General features: G+C 43.9%; 1 protein-coding gene across 4 annotated transcripts in view; it reads left to right on the top strand.

Annotated features, from left to right (window-relative positions):
- ASB15 (ankyrin repeat and SOCS box containing 15) overlaps positions 1-20599 on the top strand; it is a 55729-nt gene extending 35130 nt beyond the window's left edge. For all 4 annotated transcript variants that reach the window (XM_077473312.1, XM_077473311.1, XM_077473310.1 and 1 more), the window contains 5 exons: positions 2660-2905; positions 13495-13666; positions 14422-14992; positions 18017-18170; positions 19758-20599. In XM_077473312.1, the coding sequence (XP_077329438.1) occupies positions 2660-2905; positions 13495-13666; positions 14422-14992; positions 18017-18170; positions 19758-19933 (1319 nt within the window). In that variant the 3' untranslated portion in view covers positions 19934-20599. The remainder of the gene's footprint in view (positions 1-2659; positions 2906-13494; positions 13667-14421; positions 14993-18016; positions 18171-19757) is intronic.
- The last annotated feature ends 1298 nt before the right edge of the window (positions 20600-21897 follow it).

Here is a 21897-nt window from a genome sequence, read left to right as displayed (position 1 = left end):
CCTACTCATCTGGCCCAACACTGAACCCCCCCCCCTGCTCATCTGTCCCACCACTGTAACCCCCGCTCATCTGTCCCATCACTTTACCCCCCTGCTTTTTCTGTCCCATTGCTGAACCTCCTTCTAATCCCTCCCACCACTCTACCTCCTGCACATCTACCCCACCACTGTACCCCCTTGCTCTTCTGTCCCACCACTGTACCTCACTGCACATTTGCTCCACCTCCGTATCACCATGCTCTTATGTCTCACTACTGAATCACCTTCTCATCCATCCTAACACTGAATCCATCTGCTCATCTGCCGCACCACTGTAACCCGCTTTCTCATCTGCCCCACCAATGTACCTCCTGCACATCTGTTTTGCCTCTGTACCCCTCTGCTCTTCTGCCCCACTACTGTTCCCCCTGCTCTCCTGCCCCACCATTGTAACCCCCTGCTCATCTGCCCCACCAATACATCTCCTTTCACATTTGCCCCACTGCTCTACCCCTCTGATTTTCTGCCCCAACACTGAACCCCAATGCTCATCTGGCCCATCACTGTACCCCCCTGCTCTTCTGTCCAACTGCTGAACCCCTTTCTCAGCTCTTCCACCATTGTACCTCCCTGCACATCTGCCCCACCGCTGTACCCTCCTGCTCTTCTGTTCCACCTCTGATCCCCTTCCTTCTCATTTTCCCCACCGCAGTAACCTGTTCTCATCTGCTCCACTGCTGTACCCTCGTCTCATCTATGATCTGCGTGATATGCAGAGTGGTGAAAGGAAGCAGAGATGAGACACATCTACCTGTCCTGGCACACTCATCCTGCTGATCCACCTCATGTCACATACAAGCATATGGAATGGATGCTCAATGATGAGCTCAGGTCAGGGGCATTTTCTGAAAGCAGTAGGCCTATGTGCAGGATCATAAGTTGGGCCCCCGCAGCTGAGAAAAAGTGGTTGGGTGTGATTTTCATTGCGCTGAATACTTTCTGTGGCTTAAAGGGACACAGAGTGCCGGGGTTCAGTAGTAAGTGACGCAAAGGTTCAGGAATAATTTCAACAAAGTTCCCAGAAGCTCAACAGTAATTCCACAAATTGTCACCTGATTTGTGGTTTTCTCAATCACAGCGAAATCCCTTCTTTCTGATATTGGCAGTGGCAACCGAGTGATCTTCCCCATCACAAAAACTGATGATCGCTGCTAAAGTATTTTTTACAATGTGTGGAGGCGCAGTGCCTCCCCCTCAGTACAGATGCGGTGTGGAGAATTCTGAAATTGGAATGCATAAGTGTCTCACTGACACTTCCCTGCACGGCTCTGCTGATGGCGAGGAAGTTGAGTGCTGGCAAAATAGGCTTTGTGTGCTGGGGGTTGCCTACCCCTGCCCTAATACATACTGTATTTTGCTAGGGATAATTGTATCCATATTATTGTTTTAGCCCAGAATGGTCTGATTTAGATGTATTATATTCACACATTCGTTTTGTCTATAAGGCCCCTTTCATACGAAGGGTCTGATCAGGTCCACTTGTCAGTTTTTCAGGGGGACCCGATCGAACCCTCTATTCTCCTATGGACTGGTGGGTGTAAACAGACTTGTGGTCCGGCCTGCTAAAAAAAACAGAGGGAGATCTGAGCAGTCACGGTCCTGTCATCCACAGATCTCCTGCTGATCATAACAGAGTCCACCCCGTGTGAAAGGGGCCTAATAATGTTCTACACCTAAATGCTTTCTGAAAATTTTACAAAGGACAGATGCAAACAGTAAAATACTTGGTGTAATGCATGTTTTACTACATATGCTACACTTTACTAAGGCCAAATACATACCTCCCAACTTTCTGAGATGAGAATGAGATTCTCATATTCCCTATTATTCCCTATTAGCAAATTCTGTACATTTACAAAACTGACAGGTGGACCTGATCAGACCCTTTGTGTGAAAGGGGCCTTATAGACAAAATGAATGTGTGAATATAATAACATATAGGGGCACAGCCCCCCTAAAGGAGAATTGTACAAAAACATTATTGGTTAAACCCACAAGTACTTTTTTTTACTATTATTCCTTTATATTTGCTTTTAAAATTCATAAATGCAACCATTTAGAAACTAGGTGAAAAGTTTAGCACTGGGGAACATTTTTTGAAAGATAAATAGTGCATTTTATATACAACTATATAGATCAGACCGACATGAGGGACAAATGAAGAGGAAAGAGGGACAGAGGGACTTTGTTCCAAATCAGGGACAGTTGGGAGCTATAGAAGTATGAGTAAAAATGCAGCAAGACATGCACTAAAACACAAAAAAAGCACATTAAAGATATGTTTTACTCCACTATAGTAAATTGTGCCTTAGAACTGATACTTCAGTGCATCAGGCCTTTTTTTTCCTTTTAGGCCGGATTCACATATGAGCATGCAGCGGCTCACAGCAGGAGTCTGGGAGTCCTCGTTCACCATTTCAGGTCCGATTTCAGACCGAATTTTTGGCTGAATTCAGATCTGAAATGGACCAAAAGACACACGGTGCTCCTGTGCAAATTGCACCAGAGCCACTGCGGAGATATGTGAACCGGCTCCATCTCCTGCTGTGAGAATTGGATGCGGTGAAATGGTTCTGTGTTTGTATTTGATATTTGTATTTTGTTGTTTTTTACTTTCCAGCTGTAAGGAGTGGAAGCTATGATATGGTGGTTACTCTAATAAGTTACAATTGCACCATTAACCAACCATGTGTAAGGCGTTGGTCAGCAATGCATGAAGCAGCAAAGCAGGGACGCAATGATCTGATCTCCCTACTCATAAAGAATGGTGCAAATGTCAGTCTTAGGGATGGCTTTGGAGTCACACCACTGGGAGTAGCTGCTGAGTTTGGTCAATGTGAAGCCCTTGAACAGTTAATTCATAAAGGTATGTACAAATACAGTGTATATGTTTCTAATTTTTAATGAAACAGTGTTACTTTGTGGATTATTGATTTAAAACAAAAAAAAAAAAAAAGAAAATACTTTATTTCTGTAGGGCTGACTGTCTTTCACAACAGTCTGTCTTCACATCAAAAATTCCACAGTGCAGTGCAGAGCAGTGCAGTATAAGTTGTATTCAGTTAGTTGTCTCTAAAGCCGCGTACACACGATCAAACAAGCGGGTGGAAAAGTCCGGCAAACTGAAGTCCGCCGGACAATCCCCCCGTGTGTAGCCTCCGGCATACTTTTTTGACCCGAAAATACGGCGGACTTAGAAAGTAGTTTTGCACTCCAATCTTCCCGCCGGACTCGCATTTCGGTGGACAATCCGGCCCTGTGTATGCCAGTCCGCCGTACTTTTGAAATGAACGGACTTTTCCCGCCCAGAGAAAAGTCCGCTCATTTCGAGCGGGTCTCCAGGTAGGCGGGGCCCGCGAAGGACACTTCGCTGGCCCCGCCACCTGGTATGGAGTTAAAGGGGAACACCAACGCCGAAAAAAATCGGCGTGGGGTCCCCCCAAAGTCCACAACAGACCCTTGTCCGAGCACGCTACCCGGCCGGCCAGGAAAGGAGGGGCGAGCGAGCGCCCCCCCCCCCCCAGCCGTACCAGGCCGCGTGCCCTCAACATGGGGGGGTGCCTTGGGGAAGGCGGGGCTGCGCGGCCCCCCCACCCCAAAGCACCTTGTCCCCATGTTGATGAGGACAAGGGCCTCTTCCCGACAACCCTGGCCGTTGGTTGTCAGGGTCTGCGGGCGAGGGGCTTATCGGAATCCGGGAGCCTCCTTTAATAAGGGGGCCCCCGGATACCGGCCCCCCACCCTATGTGTCCCTATACCCCTACCCATTCACCTGTAAAATAAAGTACAAAAAAAACACAACACACAAGATAAAATAGTTTATTGCACACCTCCAGGGGTCTTCCGTCTTCGGGGGTCTTCTCGCCGGACTCCTCCGCTATCTTCTTATAGCTCTTTTGCTAGCGGAGGAGCCCGGCTTTCTTCCTCGCCGCCGGCCTCTTCTTCCAACTTCGGGGGTCTTGTCCCCCTCTTCGGTTCTTCTGCCGGGCCACCGCGCCTTCTTATAGCTCTTTTACAGGCGGTGGCCCGGTCTTCTGTCGTCGCCTCCGCCGCCTTCCGTTCTACTTCTTCTTCTTCTCCTTCTTCTCCTGGAGATGTTGACTCTAAGCTCTCTCCGGCGCAATGCCAGGGACGCGCTGCGCGGGGACTTATATAGGGACAAGGGGCGGGGTCATCGGTTGATGTCACATGGTGACCCTGCCCCCTTACGATGTCACAGTCCCGGAGGGACTGTTGCCATGTGACATCAACCCATGTGACATCAACCCATGTGACATCAACCGAAGACCCCGACCCTTGTCCCTATATAAGTCCCCGCGCAGCATGTCCCTGGCATTGCGGCCGGAGAGAGCTTCGAGTCAACATCTCCAGGAGAAGAAGGAGAAGAAGAAGAAGAAGAACGGAAGGCGGCGGCGACAGAAGACCGGACCACCGCCTGTAAAAGAGCTATAAGAAGGCGCGGTGGCCCGGCAGAAGAACCGAAGAGGGGGACAAGACCCCCGAAGTCGGAAGAAGAGGCCGTGGCGACGAAGAAGAATGCCGGGCTCCTCCGCTAGCAAAAGAGCTACAAGAAGATAGCGGAGGAGTCCGGCGAGAAGACCCCCGAAGACGGAAGACCCCCGGAGCTGTGCAATAAACTATTTTATCTTGTGTGTTGTGGTTTTTTTTGTACTTTATTTTACAGGTGAATGGGTAGGGGTACATTGTACCCCATACTCATTCACATAGGGTGGGGGGCCGGTATCCGGGGGCCCCCTTATTAAAGGGGGCTCCCGGATTCTGATAAGCCCCTCGCCCGCAGACCCCGACAACCAACGGCCAGGGTTGTCGGGAAGAGGCCCTTGTCCTCATCAACATGGGGACAAGGTGCTTTGGGGTGGGGGGGCCGCGTAGCCCCCCCCTTCCCCAAGGCACCCCCCATGTTGAGGGCACGCGGCCTGGTACGGCTGGGGGGGGGGGCGCTCGCTCGCCCCTCCTTTCCTGGCCGGCCGGATAGCGTGCTCGGACAAGGGTCTGTTGTGGACTTTGGGGGGACCCCCACGCCGATTTTTTTCGGCGTTGGGGTTCCCCTTTAAGTCCATACCAGATGGCGGGGCCAGCGGCGTCTCCTTCGCCGACCCCGCCTACCTGGAGACGCGCTCTAAATTGGCGGACTTTCCTCCGCGTGTGTGGGCGAGTCCGTTCAGTAGGGCGGATAGTATGGCGGACTTAGTACGCCATATTAGTCCGCTGAAAAAGTGCCGTGTGTGGGTAAGTAGCCCGTTCGGAAAGTACGGCGCACAGTCTGGCGGGAAGTCCGCCAGCAGTCTGGCGGGAAGTCTGCCAGACTAAGTCCGTCGGATAGACGGCTACGTGTGTACGCGGCATTATAAGAACAGATGGTGAAGAGATGTGTGTATCTTTTGGGATGAGCTGTAGCAGTAAGGAGAAACTGGAAAACATGTGAAAAGGAGCCTACAGCACCACCTGCTGGCTCATATTAGAGCATAAAACAGGGACATGAGCAATTCTATATTTACCTAGCACAGTGGTTCTCAACTCTTGTCCTCAGGACCCACTAACAGGCTAGGTTTGCAAGAAAACTGAAATACATCACAGGTGTTATCATTTGCTGCTCAGTGATTACAGTATTCTAGTCTTCATCTCCCCAAAGTAATACTTAAAATGTGGCCTGTTAGTGGATCCTGAGGACAGGAGTTGAGAACCACTGATCTAGCATAAGAAAAATATACAAATTAATGTATACTGTAAATCAAAAAAAGAAACCCTCTAGGTTGGACTTTGGAAGCAGATTGGAACAACAATGTATAATCTTAAAAAAATGATTTTATTGAACATAGATACATAGGAATAGACAATATAAAATTATAAAAAGGTATCGTCCATTGATGGCTACGCAATGACCAGAAGAGACGAACGTTACATATACCCAATAAAAGGAATGATGTTTCAACAGTATGGCATCAAAAACATGCGTGAGCCCCTGTGCAGCAACGTGTCTCGCTGGATCTCACCCTCAGGACACACATTGGAGATGTGGATTCATGCAGTTATAGCTGTGAAGTAGATAACCTTCATGTAAAGTTTTTGAAGGGCTATACTAACTATTCGATGTGAATGTGACTACTGACTGCAATACAGCGAATATTTTATTTATGTCTGATGATAAGTGTACCGTACAAGCTTTCATTTTGCCCCTAGAGATTGAAGTACTACAGCCCCCTATTCATATATCTCTATTGAGATATATGTTTTACATTGAGATGGCATCTGATATATCTATCCATTATAGGTGATTGCTATATAACACTTCCTCCTGCTCTGTAGCCACCTTTTGGTATATATTTCAAATTTGAAATCCTGGCTTTGGTTATTCTGGTGTTATGACGCCCATCCAGGGAGAGAATTGTAAAATATAATGTTTATATTTTTTAATATATATATATATATATATATATATATATATATTTATAAAACAAAACAAAATATAACAAAAGTGTAGTGCTGAATATACCAAAATGGAACACCATGGGTGTGGTGGGCGAAGGTATATCAAAACAAATGATGAATGTAAGTGCTATGACACAAAGTAATACATTTCAAAACCTCGTAAGGGTGTGAAAAATAAAACATACAACAATAATGGTGTATGGTGACTATAACATGATGGAGTCCAAACACAGAAAAAAAGAAGTATGAATGAACTTCATAGAAATTATGTCCAATCAAATGGCTATAATAAAGTCCTCAGTGACAAATGATGGGATGATGTAGGCAAGGAGATAACTTTGTGGCACATACAAAGCGGGGTGGACATTCATCTAATGGAAGGTTGTAGATAAATACTTCTTACCAGACAAGGTGGACCCATCTGTCATACGATAGTGGGTCAATCGGGCTTATATTGGCCGAAAGCCAGATGCTCATCGGTAGTACCAACTCAGAGGTAGACGGAGCCTGTAGAGAGATCACTCCAGAAGCAGACGTAGGGTCGATCAGCAAGTATGAATCCAGGTATGGCAACCAAATATCCAGAACTCACACAGGTTCTCCAAGCAGGTAAGGATTAGACCTCAATAGAGGGTCCGTGCAGGGGACCAGTGACAAATGGAACGTTGTCACATTAAAACCATATTAACAAAAAGAAAAAGAAAAAAGGGCTCCATACGTCTTAAAACTTTACTTTTTATGAACTGTACAATATGGAGCCCTTTATGGATAATTTTTTTTATAATTTTATATTGTCTATTCCTATGTATCTATGATTTTTTCTTTTCTAATGAATTTTACGGACATGGCATATGAGTGATTCACATAAAAATATTAATGTATAAATCAATAACAAAACATAAAGCTAAAGGAAGAAGATAACAAAACCACCTATATTTTTCAGTAGCTGTTTTAGCCTATGTTGTGAAATGGGGCCTTTAACCACTTTCAGACCGGACCATTTTGCTGGTAAATGACCAGAGGTCTTTTTACACTTTGGCACTGCGCTGCTTTAACTGGTAATTGCGCGGTCATGCAATGTTGTACCCAAACAAAATTTGCGTCCTTTTCTTCCCACAAATAGAGCTTTCTTTTGATGGTATTTGATTGCCTCTGCGATTTTTATTTTTTGCGATATAAACGTAAAAAGACCGCAAATTTTGAAAAAAAATGATATTTTCTACTTTTTGTTATTAGAAAAATCCAATAAACTCAATTTTAGTCATACATTTAGGCCAAAATGTATTCAGCCACATGTCTTTGGTAAAAAAAAAGTCAATAATTGTATATTTATTGGTTTGCGCAAAAGTTGTCACATCTACAAACTAAGGTACGTTTTCTGGAATTTACGCAGCTTTTAGTTTACGACTGCCTATCTCATTTCTTGAGGTGCTAAAATGGCAGGGCAGTACAAAACCCCCCCAAATGACCCCATTTTGGAAAGTAGACCCCCTAAGGAAATTGATAAGAGGCATGTTGAGCCCATTGAATATTTTATTTTTTTGCCTCAAGCGATTGAATAATGACAAAAAAAAAAATTTTTTTTTTTTTTTACACAAAGTTGTCACTAAATGATATATTGCTCACACATGCTATGGGCGTATGTGAAATGACACCCCAAAATAAATTCTGCTGCTTCTCCTGAGTATGGGGATACCACATATGTGGGACTTTTTGGGAGCCTAGCCGCGTACGGGGCCCCGAAAACCAAGCACCGCCTTCAGGCTTTCTAAGGGCGTAAATTTTTGAGTTCACTTCTCACTACCTATTACAGTTTTGAAGGCCATAAAATGCCAAGATGGCACAAAACCCCCACAAATGACCCCATTTTAGAAAGTAGACACCCCAAGCTATTTGCTGAGAGGCATGTTGAGTTCATGGAATATTTTATATTTTGCCACAAGTTGCGGGAAAATTACAAACTTTTTTTTTTTTTTTTTTTTTTAACAAAGTTGTCACTAAATGATATATTGCTCATGCATGCCATGGGCATATGTGAAATGACACCCCAAAATAAATTCTGCTGCTTCTCCTGAGTACGGGGATACCACATATGTGGGACTTTTTGGGAGCCTAGCCGCGTACGGGGCCCCGAAAACCAAGCACCGCCTTCAGGCTTTCTAAGGGCGTAATTTTTTGATTTCACTCCTCACTACCTATTACAGTTTTGAAGGCCATAAAATGCCAAGATGGCACAAAACCCCCACAAATGACCCCATTTTAGAAAGTAGACACCCCAAGCTATTTTCTGAGAGGCATGTTGAGTCCATGGAATATTTTATATTTTGCCACAAGTTGCGGGAAAATTACAAACTTTTTTTTTTTATTTTTATTTTTCACAAAGTTGTCACTAAATGATATATTGCTCACGCATGCCATGGGCATATGTGAAATGACACCCCAAAATAAATTCTGCTGCTTCTCCTGAGTATGGGGATACCACATATGTGGGACTTTTTGGGAGCCTAGCCGCGTACGGGGCCCCGAAAACCAAGCACCGCCTTCAGGCTTTCTAAGGGCGTTACAGTTTTGAAGGCCATAAAATGCCAAGATGGCACAAACCCCCCCCAAATGACCCCATTTTGGAAAGTAGACACCCCTAAATTTAGGGGTACACTAGTGAGACTAGGTAATAAATGGCGGGTGCCCTGAAACTATAAAAAAATAACTAACCAACCAGCGTCACCTGTAACAGTTATATGGTGATCACTGGTGAAAGGGTTAACTAGGGGGCAATTAGGGGGCTTTATGCGGTAGTATATGGGGGTCCCTGGCGCTATAAAAAGCTGCAGCGAACCTAAATACCTACCTGCCTAACTAGCGTCACCTGTGACACTAATACAGCGATCAGAAAAACGATCGCTTATTAGGCTGGGTTCACACTGGAGCGATGCGGGAACGCCACGAATGCGCGGCGGGTTCCCGCATCGCATGCCTCCCGGCGGCAGTTCACACTGCCCTATGCGAACTGCTGGGAGTGTCAGTGAAATGTTACTGACACCCCCAGATCAGTTCGCATATCGCAGTGCGATCTGCAAACTCGGATCGCATGGTGTGAACACCCATGCGATCCGATTCTGCTGCGGGCCAAAAAAAGGGTCCCGTGCGAATTTGCGGCGGGTGCGGCGAATGGCTGAACTCGAATCGCACAGAGATCGGATGTGATTTGCACTGCAGTGCGGTGCGAATCACATCCGTTCTCATAAACCGCTGCAATGTGAACCCAGCCTTAGTGACACTGGCGACGGGGGGTGATCACGGGGTTAAACCTTTATTGGGGGGGTTAGGGGGGTACCTTAGAACTAAAGGGGGCTAACCCTAACTGCCCTAACAGTTATTAGTCACAAATGACACCCGCCGGGTGATCAGGGGGTTAAACCTTTATTAGGTAATAAATGGCGGGTGCCCTGAAACTATAAAAAAATAACTAACCAACCAGCGTCACCTGTAACAGTTATATGGTGATCACTGGTGAAAGGGTTAACTAGGGGGCAATCAGGGGGCTTTATGCGGTAGTATATGGGGGTCCCTGGCGCTATAAAAAGCTGCGGCGAACCTAAATACCTACCTGCCTAACTAGCGTCACCTGTGACACTAATACGGCGATCAGAAAAATGATCGCTTATTAGGCTGGGTTCACACTGGAGCGATGCGGAAACGCCGCGAATCCGCGGCGGGTTCCCGCATCGCATGCCTCCCAGCGGCAGTTCACACTGCCCTATGCGAACTGCTGGGAGTGTCAGTGAAATGTTACTGACACCCCCAGATCAGTTCGCATATCGCAGTGCGATCTGCAAACTCGGATCGCATGGTGTGAACACCCATGCGATCCGATTCTGCTGCGGGCCAAAAAAAGGGTCCCGTGCGAATTTGCGGCGGGTGCGGCGGGTGTGGCGGGTGCGGCGGGTGCGGCGAATGGCTGAACTCGAATCGCACAGAGATCGGATGTGATTTGCACTGCAGTGCGGTGCGAATCGCATCCGTTCTCATAAACCGCTGCAATGTGAACCCAGCCTTAGTGACACTGGCGACGGGGGGTGATCACGGGGTTAAACCTTTATTGGGGGGGTTAGGGGGGTACATTAGAACTAAAGGGGGCTAACTCTAACTGCCCTAACAGTTATTACAGTCACAAATGACACCAATGCAAAAAAAAAAAAAAAAATGACATTGGTGTCACTGTGACTGGGGGGCAGGGGTAATTGGGGGGGTGATCGGGGGGTAAAGGGGGGGTGTGAGTGTGCCTGGCATGTTCTACTGTGTGTGTGAGTGTTGGTGCAACTTACTGATCCGCTCTCCTCCGTGTCGGAACGAAAAATACCGACACGGAGGAGAGAATACATCACTTCCTCTCCTGTGTTTACATTACAGGAGAGGAAGTGATGTCACCGGGGATTTCTATTCGTCGGGAGCGATCGCGAGGGGGTGGCCATGAATGAATGGCCGTCCCCTCGTCCGGGATCGCTCCCGAACGAATACCGACCGCCGCAGGCACCGGGCGGGGGCCCGATTGGGCCCCCGACCCGCGGGAGGCAAGGGACGTACATGTATGTCCTTATGCCTGCCCGTGCCATTGTACCGACGTACATCGGCGTGCGGCGGTCGGCAACTGGTTAATAATGTAACCTGGTCATAGGTCCAAAAAGTTATTTTGTGCACGGGATGTTAAATGTTTCTTTAATTTTCCTGCAAGTAGCTTTCCCTTTGTGTTTAATCTCAGAATACAATAGTTTATATTTTTTACCTTGTCATCTGAAGATGATATACTTTGCTCACCCAGCACTTCTGCCATGCCTTGAGATATTTTAACCACTTCAGCCCTGGAGAATTTGGCTGCTCAATGACCACGCCTTTTTTTTGCGATACGGCACTGGGTCGCTTTAACTGACAATCCCACGGTCGTGCAGCGCTGTACCCAAACAAAATTGACCTCCTTTTTTCCCCACAAATAGAGCTTTCTTTTGGTAGTATTTGATCACCTCTGCTGTTTTTATTTTTTGCACTATAAACAGAAGAGCGACAATTTAGAAAAAAACACATTATCTTTTCGTTTTTAAGATAATAAATATCCCACTTTTTTTTAAAAAAAAACTATTTTTTTTTCTTTGTTTAGGTCGATATGTAGTTATCTACATATTTTTGGGGAAAAAAAAAACCACAATAAGCGTATATTGAATGGTTTGTGCAAAAGTTATAGCGTCTACAAAATAGGGGATAGATTTATGGCATTTTTATTATTATTTTTTTTTACTAGTAATGGTGGTGATCTGCGATTTTTATCGGGACTGCGATATTGCGGTGGGCAAATTGGACACTTTTGACACATTTTTGGTGCCATTGATATTTATACAGCGATCAGTGCTATTAAAAAGCACTGATTACTGTATAAATGTCACTGGTAGGGCAGGGGTTAACACTAGGGGCGATCAAGGGGTTAACTGTGTTCCCTCACTGTGTTCTAACTGTAGGGGGATGGGACTGTCTAGGAGGAGAGAGAGATTGGTGTTCATACTTAGTATGAACACACGATCTGTCTCTAGTCCCCTGAAAGAACACACACAGATCCCAGTTCTCACTCTGTCATGAGTGATCGTGGGGGCCCGGCGGTCATCGTGGCTACTGGGCACTCGCATCGGCTCCGGGCACATGATGACTACCAATAATGAAGAGAATTGAACTGTATTTATCTAGCAAGTAGCAACCGTATATAAAGACATTCCTAACTAGCTATAACAGTCCCCATTTTGTGACATTGGCCAGTGAATTATGAATAGAAAAAACAAAGAACCCATTAGCAGGCAAAGTTGGGGCCCTTGAAGAATGCACAATAGTTTCCAGCAGACAACAGATGAACTTGTATGATGTAAGTCTCTTACCAGTCCCAGGGCAGCCTCTTCTGGGTCTCTGGACATGTGCTCTGATTCATTAAAAGCCAAGTTAAATTCAGACAGGGCTTGAAGTTCCTGATTTATTTTTTTCATTCCTGCTGGGACAGTTCTTTTCCTTCCTTACTAGTGGTGGGTCACACAGTCTTCTCCTCTATCCTCACCAGCCTACCAACCACACTTCTCCTTGATCTGTTGCATCAGCCAATCACCACCTGCCAGGCTGCTGGATACACTCAGTAGACTAGCAAATACAAAGTGGTCCTTAAAGTAGATCTTTAACCTAAAAAAAAAAAACTTTGCAAATAGCTAAGATTTTCAATGAGGAAAAGACATACAATTTTGCTACACAAATAATGTTCTTCACCTACCTGTGTGCCCTTTACACTGAGTTGCACACGTGCAGCTCAGTGTACACTTTTTGGCGATGCTGAGATCAATTAAATCCTGCGCATGTGCAGGAGTGACATAATCTCGGCTGTGCCAATTAAAATGGCTGTAGATCGGGAACCCGGGAGCCAATCCGGCTGAAGATGACAGAAGCCAGCAGGGAGCTCCAGGACAGCACAGGGCTGGATAAAAGGTGAGTATAGTTACACTTTAAAGATGGCTGCTGCACTTCTGCATTCATGACAATTCAGTTTAACCCTGTCCACACTGCAGAAGGATAATACAGCAGGAACAAAGGACAATGTTCCACAATAGTTATCAGCTACAATCCAGGTTACACTTACATTACAATGCAAGTAGCAGAAAATTACTCACTATGCTGGTATTCAGTGTTTATTTCATTTTGAAATCTCTAATATCAAAATAGAATGTATATCATGAAACATCGCAATCCAATGTCCTGCATGCCACTGCATTCATTTAAGCTCTGCTGAATGTATGATGTCTTATCTGATGGTTCATCTAGTGCTTAACTGCTTTCTTGTGCAATTTTACAGTATGTAAAGATTGAATATATGCAACAACTGCTCAACCTTTTTGTGCAAATGTCACTGTTTATTTTTAGCTTAATGTGCATGCCCTTGTCACCTACATTAGCTCCAACATCTAAAAGAACTAATTTTGTTTTTAGGTGGTGATATTAACTTGGAAGCAGATGATGGCTCTACAGTGCTGTCTGATGCAGCTGAAGGAGGAAACCCAGACTGTGTGACACTTCTTTTGGAGTATGGAGCAAGTGGAAATGTGCCAGATAAAGAAGGATATCTCCCTATACACAAAGCAGCATATAAAGGACATTATCTGTGAGAAATGCATTATATATATATATATATATATTATTTATATATTATAAAATTTTGCATGGACTAAAAGGCTTTTTTTCATAAAATGTCTCAAGTATTTTAAAAGTAACCAATGAGATTCAAGTTGATTACTTTAAAAAAAATCTACTTGGTGTAGACCCCTGCTAGTCACTTTTTATGCATGGTAGCCACATATACACCAAAATGATTTTAGAACAAGTAGGCTAGTCCTCCCAAAGCCCTGTGTTCCTATTCTACGTCTAAAAACAGCAAAGACTCCTTATCCTGAAAAAGAAATTTAGGCCAATCCACTTTAAATTAGCTCTGGGTATTATTTACTGAAAGTTGCGTTGCTTGGTGTAACCCAGACTAAAATCATAAGGCATAACTATAAGGACCATTTCACACAGTGATCCTGTCGCTGTCAACAACTTTCTAGCAGCAGGATTGCAAACAGAGCACTTATCTTTTGCTATGATGTCTCTTCTACACTAGCCGCTGCCGGACCTGCAAATTGTCTCTCCCTCACTATGGAGTGATATTTGTCAGTATTCCAAGCCAGCAAGGGATAGATTCCTTTTACATAAGTGGAAGCCTCTCCTTGGTAATTCTAATTATAGATAGATGGTTTATGTTTTTGATGTAATTAGCTTGTGTGGTGTACATAAAATATAAAGACAATAGCACTCTTTTAGCATATTTATGCATTTAATTACATATTTTTATAAGTAAACTGTTTACATTCTTTTTCCTAGAGCACTAAAGTACCTTATTCCTGTGACATCACCACATGCAATTAAAAAAAGCGGTCTAAGTCCTATTCATTCAGCTACGGATGGCCAGAGTGTGCAGTGTCTGGAGCTACTTCTTGAAAATGACTTTGATGCCAATGAACTTTTGGCGGAACACATATCTGATAATTATGAAGACAAAAGAAAAACTGCATTATTTTTTGCAGTGTCCAACAAAGATGTTTTGTGCACAGAAATGCTATTGAAGGCTGGTGCAGATCCAAATGCAGACCCTTTAAACTGCTTGCTAGTTGCTGTGCGTTCTGGAAACCATGAAATAGTGAGGTTGCTCCTAGCTCATCAGGCTGATGTCAACTGTTATTTCACAACTGTGAATGACACTCATTTTCCTAGTGCAATACAGTATGCCCTCAGTGATGAGATCATGCTACGATTGTTGTTAAACAATGGATATCAGGTTGAGAAGTGCTTTGATTGTATGCATGGGGACATTTATGGTGGCTCGTATATATGGTCAGTCTCTGATGAAGAAGTGCTACCAGGCTGGACATCGTGCGTCATAAAAGACAGCCATGTGAGTAGGTGCAAACTTTGCAATTAATCATGGGCAAATAGACAACAGAATAAAAATTAGGAAGTGATTTAATGTATTTGTATTGTATTTTCAGACAAAAACTGTTCTGAATAAACAAAAATCATCCGATCTGGTATCATATGAGAAGAAATTTTGAGTTTGTCCCTGAAAATGTTTTGTACGATATTCTGATCGTGTATACAGGGCTTAACTGAGTGACAGCTAGTTTTATAAAGCACCCTGCATAAGAAAATATTTCCATTTTTTTTAGAATAAACTATTGTGTAGCCATGAACCCGCAGAGCGTTGCTGAATATTGTGGTTCACCCGTCACCCTGCCCAGCCGGGCATTCATCTCTCAAGCACTCAGAGGCATAGAACAGTCCATAAGCTTTGTTCTTTTGTTTCTTATTGAGGAGACTGAACTTGAATGGGAAAGGGATATGGGGTGCCCAGAAAGATTCAGTATGATTTGCTTGGGACTAATATATACACTCTTGTATATACATTCCAGTCTTCTCTCCAGCACAACTCTTGCTTAAGACCCCTTTCCCTTCACACTTCACTTGCTGCAGATTCTTGGACCAGCTAATACCATATAGTTTGGCCTGACACTAATTCAGCCAGGCCTCATTGAATTGCCTTTTGTGGGCAGAGGCCCAGGCCCCTTTGATGTAGAAATAGTACTGGTGCTAACTGTCCTCAACTCGGCCACTGATCTCAGTAAACCCTCTTCAGGCCCTGACAGCCCTCTTGGCTGCCTTCTTCCACTGCCCCTTTTACCACAGTCCACCCTTCTGGTTCTGCACCCATCTCAAACTGCAAACTCCGGTTCTCTCAGGTGTGCCTCCCCAGTCCTCCTGACTGCGCCTCACTCACCAGCCTTCCTGGCTGTGACCAGTTGTCTCTCCTGCTGTCCTCTTCTAGCTCTCTCATGTGCCCCTGTTCCAGGATATCTTATCTCCTCCTGGCCGCATCCAAGCCCAGGCCCAAGGGCACCCCCTTCAGACTGGGGAGCTCCCTGTAGGCGCCGGCAGCCTCAACACTCACTCACTCCATCTCTTCCACCTGGAAACTCCCCTCCAGTTGGGCTGACCCTGGGTATTTGAGAAGGCCTGCCCTCTACCAATCCAAATTGGGGGATTGGTCAGGGCTCCTCAGAACACCCCAGGCAGCCCCACCTCTCCTCTTCTCCTCTCTAGCACCTTCTAGAAAAAGAGGGAGGTGACAGTGATGCTACCTGTGAGTCACCCAGCCCTGCCTTGAGCCACTCCCAGCCCAGAATGTAAACAAACAGGCCTAGCCATCAGCTAGACCTGCTAAATTGTCCTACCCTATAGAAAAATCTAATCTCTAGCTCCCTAACTATAGGGTACTACACTTGTTTACATATTTTTTAAAGCTTTGTTGCTTCTCAGTACTGCTGCTCCATCATTGGGCCACTTCCTGTTGATCTATTTGTTGCTGCAAGCAGATGTCTGATTGCCTGCTATGGGCATCGTGGGCAATGTACCTACCCCTTCTGTAAAATGCTTCTTGTGTGGTAGTACCCCCATGCAATGTTGCAGTCTGTCACCCTGCCCAGCCAGGCACACACTTTTCACACATCCAGAGACATGAAAGCTGTCATTGCACTTGTTTTTTTGTTATTCATTGAGGGGAATTTAACTTGGCTAGAAATAGGGAATTTATGAGATGCCCAGATAATGGTCAGTCAATATTGGGAACAACTATATACATCTATGGTATATACAATTTCCTCTTCTCCTCCTACACTTCCTTGCTTGCAAACTATCCCTCCTCACTCCTCTAGCATATCATTTGCTTGCACTTCCCAGACCAGCTAGCACTGATTAGTGGGCCTGACACTGGGTCATCCAGGCCTAAAGCAGATGCCCTTTGCAGGCAGGGACCGCGGGCCCCTATGGTGTAGCAAAAAAATTGTTCCAGTGCTAGCTGTCCCCGTGGCTACTGCTCCCAGTACCACCTCTTCAGGCTCTTCAGCCCTCCTGGCTGCAGCTGCCCCTTTCCACTGTCCATGCCACCGCAATCCTCCAGATTGGCTCTGCACCCATCCCAGACTGCTGCATCTCAGTCCTTTCAGGTGTGCCTCCCAGTCCTTCCAACTGTGTGTACACTCACCAGCCCTCTTGGCTGCCTCTGTGGAACTCCTGGAGACTTGTCTGGCAGTGTTCTCCCGCTATCCTCTCTTGCTCCTCATTTGCCTTCTGGTTAGGACACCTCTGTGGGTTGTAAGAGGGTCCCGTCCACACCCGAGCCTAGGCCCAAGGTCACCCCCAGACTGGGGAGCTCCCTCCAAGGCCCCAACAGCCTAACACGCCATCTCCATTTTCTACCTGATCAACTTCTCCCCAGCTGGGCTGAACCTGGGTATTTAAGGAGGCCTACCCCCTGCCAATCCAGATTGGGGATTAGTCAGGGCTCCATAGAACATCCCAGGTGGCTCCACTTCCCCTCTCCACCTCTTTCCAGAAAACACCAGAACATTCTGGAAAGAAGTGGGAGGTCCTGGTGACACCACCTGTGAGTCATCCGGTTCTATTCTGAGTCACTCCCCTCTCACAAAATGTACTACATTTCTAGCATACTAGAGGGTGCTACACTTGTAAATACAGTCTATAAATGGAGTATACCAAAGAAAAATGAATACAATACATTTTCTAAAACATATAGGGGTTGATTTACTTAAACTGGAGAGTGCAAAATCTGGTGCACCTCTCCATGTTAGTCAATCAGCTTCTAGCTTTAGCTTGTTCAATCAAGCTTTGACAAAAATAAATAAAAACTGGAAGCTTATTGGTTTCTGTGCAGAGCTGCACCAGATTTTGTACTCTCCAGTTTTAGTAAGTCAACCCCATAGTATATAAAATACATTAGAAATGCCACATTACTCTTTAGACACAGATAATTGGGTAAAACATGAGTGTCAAAAATATTTATAAGGTAAACATATACTGTAATGTTTAATGTAATTGTATGTACCTGATCCTCTGTCTCTTTCAGTTCTGTGATTTTATTACTGTGTCCTGGATGAAGCATTTGGTCGGAAAAGTTATTAGGGTGTTAGTAGACTATATGGATTATGTTCCAATATGCACAAAAATGAAAGCCGCGCTTGAAACCCAGAAGGAGTGGATGGAGATCCTAGAGATTATAGGTAAGATAATACTAGAAGTGAAGAATCTATGCACCTCTGTATACGTCAGGGATGTCCAAGCAGCCCAAAGTTGATTTTTTTGGAGGGAATATTTTGTAAAAATGCATATACACTTAGCAAACAACGGCAGCCAAAGTAAAATATGACCAAGTCTCTTTACTGGATTTTTATAAATTTTATCTTCCCAAATAAAAATATCCTACTCTTCACAGTCACATCTTATTCAGCCTCACCTATATTTGTGAGCAACTATTTTCAAAGATGGAAAAATACAAAGGGCAAAATTAGAGCTAAAATATCTCATGAGCACCTTAAGAATTCTTTGAGAATCACTACTACATCCATCAAAGCAGATATGGCTGTGTTAGTTTATCAAAAACAGTGTCACGAATCACACTAGTACTTTTATAGTACTTTTAACCACTAGCCGACCAGCTGCCGCAGTTATACTGTGGCAGGTTGGCACGGCTGTGCAAATCACCGTAGCTCTACGTCGCTCCTTTACGACATCACAGCAGGCGCACATGCGCCCACATGTCCCCAGGGCTGATTCGTGTGCCCGGCAGGCGCGATGACCACGGGGCACCCACGCTCACTGGTGACAGAGTGAGAACGGGGATTTGTGTATGTAAGCACACAAATCCTGGTTCTCTCAGGGGAGAGGAGACAGATCGTGTGTTCATACTAAGTTTGAACACCGATCGATCTCCTCCCCTAGTCAGTCCCATCCACCCTACAGTTAGAACACACCTAGGGAACACAGTTAACCCCTTGATGGCCCCCTAGTGTTACCCCCTTCCCTGCCAGTGACATTTATACAGTAATCAATGGCTGTTTTTAGCGCTGTATAAATGTCAATGGTCCCAAAATTGGGGAAAAAGTGTCCAATCTGTCTGCCGCAATTTTGCAGTCCTGATAAAAATTGCAGATCGCCACCATTACTAGTAAAAAATATAATATTAATAAAAATTACATAAATCTATCCCCTATATTGTAGATGCTATAACTTTTGCACAAGTCAATCAATATGCGCTTATTGCGATTTTTTTTTAATCAAAAATATGTAGGAGAATTCATATCGGCCTAAACTTAGGAAAAACATTTTTTTTTTTTTTAAATTGGGAAATTATAGCAAAAACTAAAAAATATTGTGTTTTCTTTCAAAATTGTCACTCTTTTTTTGTTTATAGTGCAAAAAATAATTGTCAGTTAAAGTGACGCAGTGCCATATCGCAAAAATGGCCTGGTCAGAAAGGGGGCAAATCCTTCCGTGGGGCTGAAGGCGTTAAAATAAAAAGCATTATAAAAAAAATGAAGTTATATTACTCATATAAGTACATTATATATGTCAGTGGTCATTAACTTGTGATCTGACAGCCTTTTTCTGCTCATCTGCTATCCTTATTGTTAGTGTATTTTATGTGTGGCCCAAGACAATTCCTTTTCTTCCAATGTGGCCCAGGAAAATCAAAAGGTTGGACACCCTTGGTATACAAGAAAGAATCAAGTAGGGCTATATATCCTACATATTTTACAACCAAATCATGTGCTTATTCCTTTTCTTTTTATAATGTGTTATGCCTGTAGGAAATCCACGTCCACTGAAGCACTTGTGCCGCCTTAAGATTCGCAAACTTGTTGGGTTGGAGACATTGCAGAGTCAATCATCAATGAAGGGATTTCTTTTGCCACCACTTCTTAAATCATATTTGTTGTATAAAGAGTATGATTTATATGGGAAGGGACTGCAGTTTGATACATGATAGTATGTGTAATTATTAATAAAAATGTAATTTCCAACTTTACAATGAGAAATGTGTAAGATATAGTCTGGTGTGAGGGTATAACTATAGCAATAGCAGACCATGTGATTGCTATGATGCCCAAGGATAAGGGGCTCCAGGATTGTCTGGGTGTGTAATAATCTACAAAGACAACAATGACATATGAATTTATATAAAATATCTATATGGAGTTCAAACACCTTGATCAGATTTTACTGAAAGTATTATGTTACTATCAATAAAAATCTCCTATACAGTATGTAAGTGCAATAACCCATAGCATCTGATCAGAATTAATTCTGCTGTACTCAGACCAATACAAGACAGATTGTGATTGGCTGCTAGAGGTACTATACCTCAGTCTTAGAACGTTTTACAGAATGAGGCCAAATGTTAGACACTTGCCTAAAATGGCATATTTTTTTATTGGTGGGAAAGCTTTTAAGATCAAGGTTACCCTGTACCTGGGCCACACTGCGATACTCCAGAATATCAGAATATCACTTTATTTAATCACAAGAGAAAAAATATATTCAAATTACCTGCATATCATATTTTTTATGTTTGTCTTTTAAAGTTTTCTATAGTTGTATATGTTTACTATCATGCAATTTTATAAATAAAACTTCAATCAATCTTGAAAAAGCTTAATATTTTATCACTATCGCGTTTAACTAATACAGTGCTTCTTTATTTTGACATTTATAACTGTTCTGTTTCAAAAAAAAATTCTCCAGGGCTTTGATCTCACAATACTAAACAAGCCTTCTCTTCACTTCTCCCAAGACATTCAACTCTATACCTCCCTATTTCACCTCCACCCATGCTCGCTTACACGACTTCTCTAGAGCAATTTGCATCCTCTGGAACTCCTTACCCCGATCTGTCCAACTATTTCCTACTCTAGCCACCTTTAGTCTATCCCTGAAAACCCTTCCTTTCAGCAAAATGTATCCAGCCTCTAACTAATAAACTGTACTTTTACTTTCTTCATCAGCTCACCCCCTACAGTTATTACCTTTGTGTCACTTGACCCTTCCTTTTAGATTGTAAGCTCTAATGAGCAGGGCCTTCTGATTCCTCTTGTATTGAATTGTATCTAGACTGTCTCCCTCCATTTTGTAAAGGCTACACAAACTGTTGGCGTTATATAAAACTGGTACAATAATAATACATTGTTATTAAAGGGTTAATTCACCTTTTCACAAAGATAAAAAGGTGAACTAAATCACTACAGCTTCTGTACACATCTGGTCCTGCTGCACTTACCTCCTTCCTTGATTATCTTCTGCTTTCCACACAGTCGGTGTAGTGGTCTGGGCATCTGAAAAATTCAGTACACAGCCCAGAGGCAGATGACATCATGGTGTGAGTGGGCCAATGAGAATCACTCTGAGCCATCCTGACCATTTTAATGCCTAGCACAATTGTTTTTATTTCATACAACTCTAAAGTAAATGTAAGGTTCATGTGTGTCAATCTAAAGAAGTCCCAAAACGAGTAACTATGTGATGCAAGAGACTCATAAAAAAATAAAATAAAAAAAATAATAATAATTTACCTCCAAAATCCTCCTTCACTTGTGCCTTATATGCCCCCCTCCCAGACACTGGAGACAAAAGTGAGAGGGTTTCAGCAAGGCAGTTAGTTTTGATCATCCAGAAAGCAGTAGGCAGGGCTAAGTGTGCCCAACCAATGGTTGACAAGCTACAGGATAATGAATTAGCAGGGACAATGTTGATAGCCGCACCACATGCAACATCTTATCATGCCACTCACTGCTTTGAATTCAGTAGCAGAACAGCAGTGTTGCTGCCCCCCTACTCTTCCATCACAAGAATCTGTATTAGGTGGACTTCAATGGCAGAAAATAATGCTGAACTCCAGACACAAAAAATGTTCATTCAAATAAATTTCTTATTAGCCACAAAGATTATGAATCC

The sequence above is a fragment of the Lithobates pipiens genome, unplaced genomic scaffold, assembly GCF_037356315.1.
Source record: "Lithobates pipiens isolate NorthernLeopardFrog02 unplaced genomic scaffold, aLitPip1_a1.2 Scaffold_8, whole genome shotgun sequence".
Lineage (NCBI taxonomy): Eukaryota > Metazoa > Chordata > Amphibia > Anura > Ranidae > Lithobates > Lithobates pipiens.
This window is presented reverse-complemented; position numbering and strand designations above follow the sequence as displayed.